Source organism: Neophocaena asiaeorientalis, unplaced genomic scaffold (assembly GCF_003031525.2).
Source record: "Neophocaena asiaeorientalis asiaeorientalis breed wild unplaced genomic scaffold, Neophocaena_asiaeorientalis_V1.1 scaffold177, whole genome shotgun sequence".
Classification (NCBI taxonomy): Eukaryota; Metazoa; Chordata; class Mammalia; order Artiodactyla; family Phocoenidae; genus Neophocaena; species Neophocaena asiaeorientalis.
The window spans coordinates 4705583-4715557 of record NW_020172779.1 but is presented as its reverse complement, the minus strand read 5'-3'; the positions used below and the strand labels follow the sequence as shown (position 1 = coordinate 4715557).

Here is a 9975-nt window from a genome sequence, read left to right as displayed (position 1 = left end):
GGAAACCATAAACAATATGAAAAGACAACCCTCAGAATGGGAGAAAATATTTGCAAACAAAGTAACTAACAAAGGATTAATCTCCAAAATTTACAAGCAGCTCACGAAGCTCAATATCAGAAAAACAAACAACCCAATCCAAAAATGGGCAGAAGACCTAAATAGACATTTCTCCAAAGAAGATATACAGATTGCCAACAGACACATGAAAGGATGCTCAGCATCACTAATCATTAGAGAAATGCAAATCAAAACTACAATGAGGTATCACCTCACACCAGTCAGAATGGCCATCATCAAAAAATCTACAAACAATAAATGCTGGAGAGGGTGTGGAGAAAAGGGAACCCTCATACACTGTTGGTGGGAATGTAAACTGATACAGCCACTATGGAGAACAGTATGGAGGTTCCTTAAAAAACTAAAAATAGAACTACCATATGATCCAGCAATCCCACTACTGGGCATATACCCTGAGAAAACCATAATTCAAAAAGAGTCATGTACCACAATGTTCATTGCAGCTCTGTTTACAATAGCCCAGAGTTGGAAACAACCTAAATGTCCATCGGATGAATGGATAAAGAAGACGTGGCACATATATACAATGGAATATTACTCAGCCATAAAAAGAAACGAAATTGACTTATTTGTAGTGAGGTGGATGGACTTAGAGTCTGCCATACAGTGTGAAATAAGTCAGAAAGAGTAAAACAAATACCATATGCTAACACATATATATAGAATCTAAAAAAAAAAAAATGGTTCTGAAGAACCTAGGGGCAGGACAGGAATAAAGACGAAATTTTTAACGTGTGGAGGTGTCTTGCAGGTTGTCCAGAAAAAAACATCAGGGATCCAGATATTGGATTGAGTAGAAAGTGTGGAGAATATCTGAGGCCTTGGCAATAGAGATCACCAAATTAAGAGCTGTCTTTTGTTTTCCTTCTGATAAGAAGTTGTAAGCTCAACTAAAGATGACCACTTTGCTTTCAATATTTAATTTGTAAATTTTAATTTATATTTTCAATAAACAACTCAGAAGCACAAAAATAACAGCAGAGTCACACACTGATAAGATCATGTTTATTTAGTAATGTCTGACAAACAGAGAAAGTAAAAGGAATATTTTAAAAATGTATAATTTATATTTATATAAATACTTCAAAGGAGAAAAGCTGAACACATAAGGTGACATTAGAAGAATGTATACATTTTAAGTTTGCAACCTATCTTATAGCCTGACAAGTTAGATACATGTATGTAGACACATATATCTTGTTCATGAGTTTGCATAACTAAGGCCCAAGGATAAGTTTGGGGATCTGTACAATAATTCTAAACTCCCATAGAGTTTGTGGTATCTTGTCACTGCAGTCTTGTCGATTTTGTTCTTCTTTTTCAAAATTCCACTACCAGCACACTTGAAAGTCATTGAAGGTTGTAATCAGGTGCTTTGGGCCTCAGTTTATCCGTCAGTAAGGTGAGAGGAGCCCTGCTGATATGTTCTGCTTCTTCTGAATTAAAAAACTAGTGATCCCCAGCAGTCTCCAGACACATACAAATGTCTGAGGGCTGGTAGAGGCTGGTCATCTATGTATAAGGGAGAGTTTTCTGTTTAGCTTCTTTCTTTTGGAAAGGAGTCAACTTGTCTGAAATGGAGCCAATTTATGACATCAGTGCACTTAATTAATAAGCATTCCGTTACTGTAGATACAGCTTGTTTTCTATGTACACAAAAAACTAATAATCTCTAGATTTTGAGTTGAAGAGCTTTATGTTTCCTCGGATCTCGGAATTTGAAGTTCAGAGTTGAGCTACTCGAAATGAGCGCTCCACAGAGAACCCTTAGGTCAAATCTCAATCTGTGGTGAAATATTTGTATGATGACACCCTCAGTATGACCTTAGATTTCACCGTGTCATTCATTACTGTGACCTTTTCTTGAAATTTCACTAGCATATAACAAAATGAGTGTAATGTGATACAGTCTACACAGTAAGACATATATCTGATTTCTGAAGTTTACAGAAATTTCCATGTGTAGTAAACAGCACAAAAGAATGTCATCCCTAAGCATTATCCTGAGCTTACCTTGATTCCAAGTTTACAGTTAATCATACCTTTCATGAAAAAAAAACAGACATAACTGACCTCATATGACCACAGAAAATACATGGGACGCAGATGTGGATAATAATTCTTTGTAATTTTTCTTATAGTCATTTGATAGTGGGTGGCTACAGGTTGCCTCTGTAGGTGGGCTTCTTAGGGGACACATTACATTTCTCCTCTGCTGGTGTTTGGCTTTAAGTCTTGGAGGAAAGACGCACTGTTATGAGGACAGTTGTTGTGACAGGTGCAGGTCCCGATGACCATCACTGGTTTCTTGAGGGTCTGGCCTGGGGAGCACTGGAACTCCACCTGGATGGTTTTGGTATTGTGTGGGGTACAGCATCGGCCATCGCTGCAGACACCGCAGAACCTGGGCTTGTAGGTGTATAGGCTCGTGCAGTTCTCAAACTGCAGGTGGATGGCTTTGAGTGACTTGGTGGTGCGGAGACACTTTTTCCCTTTCTAAGAAAGAAGAAAAGCAGTGATGCATGAAATGGCCATCATTCCTCCAAGGGATCAGTCTAGGCATATGGAATAACTTGCTAGTTGCCTACCCAAAATCTGTTGCTCTTTCTTCTTTGCTAACAGAATGTTAATTTTGTTTGAGTAATGTGGTCCACTACAAGTATATCCTTCCCCAGAATACCTGGGAGCTTGCAATGGCCTTGTGGCCAAGTTCTGGCCAGTGATACATAAACCAAGGGATCCTGGGAAATCCTTTGCCCTTCAGATGGGTACAGTTCTTAATCGCTTCCTGCGTTCATTTGCCTTCCTATCTAGAATGTGGAAATCATGCCTAATTGTATATAACCATCTTTTGACCATGTGGCATAAGCATGAAGATGAAAGCATATGTATGATAAAGAAACCTATTTTTTCAAACCACCGTAAATAGGCTTTGGCGTTGTTATTAGCCCAATACATTCTTAGGTGTTACAAAGAGAAATGGAATAAATATGGCATCACTGCAGGCCTACTAATGTTTCAAGTATTTTTCAGACATTAACTTACTTAACCTTATTAGGAACATTCACTCATACAAGGAGCAGTTATTCACATAAAGAGCAACTGTCCAAGTTTTATAGATGAGTAAATGTAGTCTCAGAGGCCAAAGTGATCAGAAAACATCTAGAACCTGAATTTGTCTGACACAAAGCCCGTTCCTTCTATTACACTGTGACCTCAGGAAAGTCTAAGACAGTGGGATTTAAGGTTAGTTTCTATGAAGGCATGGTGAGTGGAGAATTTATTCAACATTCCATTGGTAAGAGTTGAAGAGGAACCCCAATATTGATAATTCAGTAAGACATTGATGATATGTTAATTTCCCACCTAGATTTCTTCACCTAATTTGTCACAATTTTCCACTGCTTTTCACCTTCCTAGTTGTCATCCACAGCTTGTGGAGTGATGAGACTTGGAATTCTCTAAAATTGGTAGCTCTCAAACTTTAATAAGAGTACATCAGAATCATCTAGAGGGTGTGTTAAAACACACATTGTTGGGCCTTACACCCAGAGTTTCTGATTCAGTAGGTTTGATGTGCGCCCCCATAATTTCCATTTCTAACAAGTTCTTAGATGATGCTGCTGGTCTGGGGATCACGCTTTAAGAAGCACCATCTCACATTTAAGAACCTTTTGGTGATAAGGAAGTAATGATTATTTGGCTGGCATTTCCCTAGATTCCAAACAAATTTCTGGCCCCTTAATGAAATACACACACACACACACACACACACATATATATATATACACTATAAATAAATGTCTTAAATATAGTATCTCCCAATATCAAACTTGGTGCAAGGTACAAGAAAAATATGAATTTTGGAAAAAGAAACAATAGAAAAAGCAAAATTTTAAAGTCATGACATGGAAATGGCTTATTTAATAAGCAAGTTACTGTGTACTTGACAATATTTAAAGGCTTCTTGTTTTTTCCTTTTTAATATTTAGTGTATATTTTTGCCAATATCCACAAAAAGGTACAAGGTCTGCAATATCTGTGTGTGTGTGTGAAAAAGAGAGAGAGAGAGAGGGAAGGACAGAAACAGAGAAGAAGGTGTTTCTAGGTGCTCTTTCTAAATTGGTGGAAGAAGCATAAAGTTAGAATGGACCTCAAAAAGTCATACAGCTAAGTAGCCATATAACAATGCAACCACTAGAGACTCTTATTTTATCAATAAATAGAAATGATGCTTAATATTAGGTAATGATGTTTATGTTAACAGAGTAAACTATGCCCAGCACTTAACAAATTCATTCTATTTATCCTCATGACAACTCTGAGGTAGGTACTCTTAATGTCTCTGTTATATGGGGGAAAGAACTGAGGCTTAAAGGTTAAGAAAATCACCCAAGATCCCATAGCTAGTTCACGTGGGAAGCCAAGATTTAAAGCCAGGCTGTCCGGCTCCAGAGTTGCACCCTTAAGCATGAGATGATATTGCCTCAGTGGAGAGATATGTAAATCTTTCATTGTTAGGAACTGTTTTATTTTGGCCTTAGGTTTGTACAAGGGTCCATATACTAGTTCCATTTGGGTACTTCATTTATCTGACCTAGGGCTCTGCTAACAAGGCTTGTGATGTCATCAGGAACCAATCAGAGCTTCTGATCTGCATGCCTTGTACTCAGCATTAACACACTGAGTTGATATCATTCCAGCAAAAAAGGAAAGAAATGTGCTATTTTATTTGGCACAGATAGCCTTATGCTGGCAAATGTACTAGTCATACTAGGCTTTTTGAAATACAGAAAATAATTCCCAGACATCCATTCATTTATTCATCAACAGTTGTTTATCAAGCACACAGTACATCCCAGGTAGGATGTGGGGGACTGAGGGATGAGGAAGGCAGATGTGGTCCCTACTCTGTTGCTTCCTTCAGACTGAACCTAAAGGGTGAAGAAGCTGAGCTCAGAAATGACCTCTCTAAAATAAATCATGTTTGACCACTGAGTAGCCAGTTTTTTCCAGGATGAAATGAGATTTGCCAGACTTTTCTCAACCGGGGACATTACTGTAGAGGTCTGGCCCCTCCCTCTTCATCTGCTGTGAGTTGCTGGGGATATTTCAATACATTAAAGAGAAAACAAAAGAAGGTAAACTCCTTCATTAGAGCTGACCTTGAAGTCAGCTTCACAGTGACTTTCTAAAGCCCAGGCCCCCCTCCCGAATAAAACATAACTCTCAACTTTTAGGTTGTGAATATTTTTTAAGTCTACAGGTGTAAAGTAAACACTCTCCAAAGAGGAACAAAAGAAGACAAATCTCAACATTTGGAACAACTGGCACCAATGGTGGACATTCTCAGAAAGATCCATCTGAGAAGACACAGCAAGAAGCAGTTAGAATGGTCATTGCCCCCTTTTCCACAGGAGTGTGGAATGGACGAGACAGCGGGGAATTGTTACAGGGAAGAGCAAAATCTGACTCCATGTTGGATCTGTTTCTTTTACTTTAAGCTTTGCTTTCTGTTGCTTTTGTTTTTATAATCATACATAACGGCCTGCCTCAGGGAATCCTGCCCTGCTGCTGCCTGAATGTTAAACTAAAGTGCCTTTGTTCAGCTCACAGGGAGACAATCTGACCCTGCCCACCTGTGAATGCCTGCAGGAAAGAAGAAATTAACACATCCCCTCCCTGATGCTGGCCAAGCCAGGAGATATTTTGCAAAATCAATGGTCTTTTTACTTTATTTCCTCACCTCCTCCCCCTCTCTGTTCTATAAAATAAACTGGCATCCAGACCCCATTAAGATGGTTTTTGGGGACACTAGTCCGCCATCTTCTCCGTCTGCTGCCTTTCTGAATAAAGTCACTATTCCTTGCCTTATAAGAAAAACAAAAACAACAACAAAAAAATAAAACACAGGCCCCATCAAGGCAAGGCCCCCTCCTCTGTGGTGGGGGCTCCTCCCAGGCTCATACCTTATCTGCCGGCTGCTTGTGCTCTTGGTCACAGGGTCGCACCACGCAGAGCCGGGTCTGCTTCACCATCTCGCAATGTGGATTCCTGTTGGTGACCCGGGTGGAAAAACCCATGCCACAACTCTTGGAACACGCACTCCACTCTGTGGTCTGCTCAATGCAGTTGATACCCGAGTCGGAGACTGCAACTCCTAGAGTGGCTTCGGTCCTGTAGGCTACAGGATGTTGAAATAAGGACAGTGTTATTGCGTAAAATGTGGGGATGGCAAAGTGGCCCTTTCAACCATCATTAGGAAGAGTGTCTCATCCAGTTTGGTACCTGTGCAACTCAGGTGTTCTCAGGGGGCAGACCTGGATCTCTGTATTTATAAACCCCTAACAGGTAGCACAATGCCTGGCACATGGTCGGCCTTCAAGAAATCTTTGTGGAATGACTGTCCAAGTTGTTCATAAGAAGTTTAGGAGGACCTGTCTTTGAGCAGCTTAGTAGTTTTAAGAATATAGCACAGTATAGCATCGAAAACCATTCCATAAACCGTAATATTTTCAATGTGTGATTTTGTCCAGAGAAAGGATAATGAAAAAATTGTAATTGGATGAGTAAGTAGAATCAACCAACTCAGAATAGTGATGGAGGTAATGCTCTGCCTTAGGGAGGTAGAATTGGTTATTTGGGTTGTAGGATATAGTCACTGGGACTTGGATGACAGACAGTTCTGTCTCAACATTTAATACGCATGGCCTAGGGCACATCTCCTCTCTTACATGGCAGTTTTCCTATCTGTAAGCATGGCTGAGAATTTCTGACTTCAGAAAAACTGTAAAGCTCTGTGTACTGCCAGTATAAATAATCTGGCTGATTAATGGCTTCTAAAATATTCTCTACTGGATCTTGAATGTTTGCTTTTCAAAAAAAATCATTTCCTTTATAAGCCAAAACAAAAGGAAAAGCAAAACAAAGATCCTGAAGTATCACTTGATCCTTCCTGCAGCACCTGGAAAGGTGCCATTTCTCTGTGACACCTGTCCAGGGATGGCATTCTTTAGGGAAGCTGGTCTTAAGAGTGCATAGGTAGTTGACAGAGTCCAGAAAAGAAAGAGCCATCACCAGGCCCTTTGCAAATGGCTTAAACGGTGTTCCCATGGAGTTGACACTTGCCGCAGGTACAGAAGCTCTATCGATTACGTGTTTTGCATAAAGTTGCCAAAGCACATCTTTGCAATGTTAACAAGGGTCAAGTGGGACAGACTAAAATATAAATGGCAGTCGTGTAATAAGAAAAATCATTCCTATGGCTCAACAGAACCACTGGATGTAATTCTTCTTCAGAAGAGACTGTGTGTACTCCAATAACTTGTCTGGGATTCCAACACGTGATGTGACTGATCTCAGTGGGCAAGCTGGACTCCACAACTGAATGATCAGAAGCTGAAGCCAGTTTCTCACTGCAGATCCCAAAGAGCATACATGCTTCCTGTCTGCACTTAGTCCTGTGCTGTGATCATTTTCAGGTATGTTGAATTTCTCACCTGGAAGGGTTTGGAGGTCCCCTAATGTCCCCGTCTCATTGGAGTCACAGATCCACTTTTCACAGCACTCCCCAGGCACTTTAACTTTTCTCGGAGCTGGGCAGTCAGGCTGGGGCAGTAGCAGGTCCTCTTCACAGCGGGGCACACAACCAACCTGCCCATCTTGGCAGGCGCACTGGTATTTGCAACTAGGCTGGAAGGTCTCTCCACTTTGGTAGATGACTCCATCGAACACACAATTGTCTCCTTCTATCGCTAGAATGTTGAGGAAGCAGAGCAGAGAGGGAAGGGGAGAGAAAATCAAGAACACGATGCATCGAAGAGGCTATATAAGAGCCACAGCACATATTCCAAGCCCCAAATCATTCTTTTTCTAGTTGAGGCCATCTGGTTGCTGATCCACCACCAGCAGAGAGATGTCCTCATGGAGGCCTCTCAGTGCAAGAAGAAACACTCAAGACCACCCAGTCCTGCCACTCATTTTACGCATGAGGAAAGATGGGCAGAGCCGTGAAGTGACATTCCCCAGGGCCCTCAGCTGTTGTTCCCAATGATAGTGTCGTTTCGCAAGAACCTCCTTAGATTCTCCTACTCCAGAAGCTCAGAATTAAAAAGAAAAAAGTGCTCTTCATAAGCCTCCAAACAGGTTAACTGGTCAAATTGGGAAGGGCATTAGGATTCCTTGGCATTCCAGCACAATAAATCATTACTCGTTTAGAGAAGAAACTAAAAGCCTATTCCAAGCCCTCTTATCCAGGGAGGCAGGGACAGGTCTCCAACTAAATGGTGCACCGTGTGGGAAATTGATCCCCAGTTGATTAAGTTTCACCATCCTGGATTGGCTGGTTGCCTGCATTTTTATTTTACTCACGGCCCAGACAGGGGTTGCATAGTCGTCCCAGGAGAGTAGTGGCTGCTTTGGCTCAAATAGGACAATTACAGGTGTGAAAACAAACCAGCCTGGCTACAGTTGGGGGAACTGTGAGCCTGTAAGTAAGCCCAAGATTCCATCACCCCCCAAGCGTACCCTGGAAACTTCCAAAGGAAATGACTTCACTGGCCCTTAAGTCTGCTCTGCTCCCTGTCTATCTAGATTCTTCTCTAGGGAGGCAAATGCTTCTCACCTCCGCGGGCAGGTTTCCCTTCTGGCTTCTGGCGCTCCGCAAAGCCCCACGCGCCCCCAGACCATCCCCGGCACACAGCGCTCCATAAACATCACCCACGGCATCACTGTTAGTATTTGCTCATCACCCTCTCGGGAGTCGGGGGAAGGGGCGAGGAAAGAGCGGGCAGCTCCGCTTGCTGAGGGACAGGAGGTCAAGCGGAGGAGGGGGCAGGGTTACCCATGCAGATGCCAGTCTGGGCGCTGGGGTCCGCTCTGCGGTCGCAGAAGAGACCGCGGCTCTCCTCGCAGGGCAGCATCACGGAGCAGCTCTCGCCGCGCTGGCGGGCGCACACCAGGCAGCAGGAGCAGTCGTCCAGCACGGCTCTCACCCCGGGGGCGCAGGTCGGCGGCTTCTTGGGGCACGGAGCCGGGCACGAGGAGGGGCAGCGCGGAGTCGCAAGGACCTGGGGGCGGGCGAGATCAGGAGAAACTTCTTAGCAGGGACCCTGGAAGGCAGAGCAACCCCGGGACCGAGCAGGGGCCGCCCGAGAAAGGCAAAGTAACCAGAGGCACCTGATGAGTGCGCCACTCACCTGTCCCAGGAGATGGAGGAGCAGGAGGAAAGCCAGGCAGCGGCACTGATTGGGTGGACCGAGACGCAGGCTCTGCGCACTCTGCATGTTCAGGCTTTTTCCTGCCGCTTTCACAGGGCTTTCCAGGTCGGAGATTGGCTCTGCGCGCGCTGCTCCTGGTCGGGCTCGCCCCTGCCCGGCGCCACCGCGCAGGTTTTATAGCGCGCTCCTGGGACGCGCACAAGCCTGTTGGCTGCAGCTCAGGCAGGAGGCGGGGGGATCGGCGGGGTGGGGAATGGAACGAGCCCCGGAGTTGCCATAGCAATTGGCCTTGGGTGCTGCTCTCCTTAGGGCGCGGCCCCGGGGCCTGCATGTGCCTGTGTGTAGCGACTGGCTTTTCCCAGGGCGCCGGGAGGGGCTGGGTGGAGGCCCAGGGCCAGGACCCAGGGTTTCGCCGAGCGCGTGGGAAGGAAACGCCCGTTTCCTCCTGGAAGCTGCTTCGCTTTCCCCCAGGACTAAGACACCGCCACTCCCCGTCACGCTTCTTCTCCACCCTGGCCGTTCCCAGCTGGGTTGCAAACGTGGGGTGCCCCTAAAGGGGTGTCCGATGTTTGGGACCATCTGTGAGGGGTTGGCTAGAGGCCCAGGGGTTTAGTCATAAAGGAAGCACATGCAAGTTTGTCACCGTTTAGGGCACGCTTTGAGAGTGTTGAGAGAG

The 9975-nt window shown here is 44.2% G+C and overlaps 1 protein-coding gene across 1 annotated transcript; it reads right to left on the bottom strand.

Moving 5' to 3' along the window:
• Window positions 1–1069: 1069 nt before the first annotated feature.
• On the bottom strand, window positions 1070–9436 carry CCN3 (cellular communication network factor 3). Its single transcript, XM_024741238.1, has 5 exons — window positions 9279–9436; window positions 8924–9149; window positions 7581–7835; window positions 6051–6265; window positions 1070–2577 (listed from the first exon to the last, which is right to left on the bottom strand). The coding sequence occupies exons 1-5, from the start codon at window positions 9363–9365 to the stop codon at window positions 2281–2283; spliced, it is 1080 nt and encodes a 359-aa protein (XP_024597006.1). The 5' UTR covers window positions 9366–9436; the 3' UTR covers window positions 1070–2280.
• Between the last annotated feature and the right edge of the window lie 539 nt (window positions 9437–9975).

Excerpts from the sequence above, each read along its gene's own strand:
- CCN3 (XM_024741238.1), bottom strand. The coding sequence starts at position 9,365 with ATGCAGAGTGCGCAGAGCCTGCGTCTCGGTCCACCCAATCAGTGCCGC. Across the intron at positions 7,836-8,923 it reads CCAGACTGGCATCTGCATGG|CGATAGAAGGAGACAATTGT; the intron begins GTAACCCTGCCC and ends TCAACATTCTAG. Across the intron at positions 6,266-7,580 it reads GGACCTCCAAACCCTTCCAG|CCTACAGGACCGAAGCCACT; the intron begins GTGAGAAATTCA and ends AACATCCTGTAG.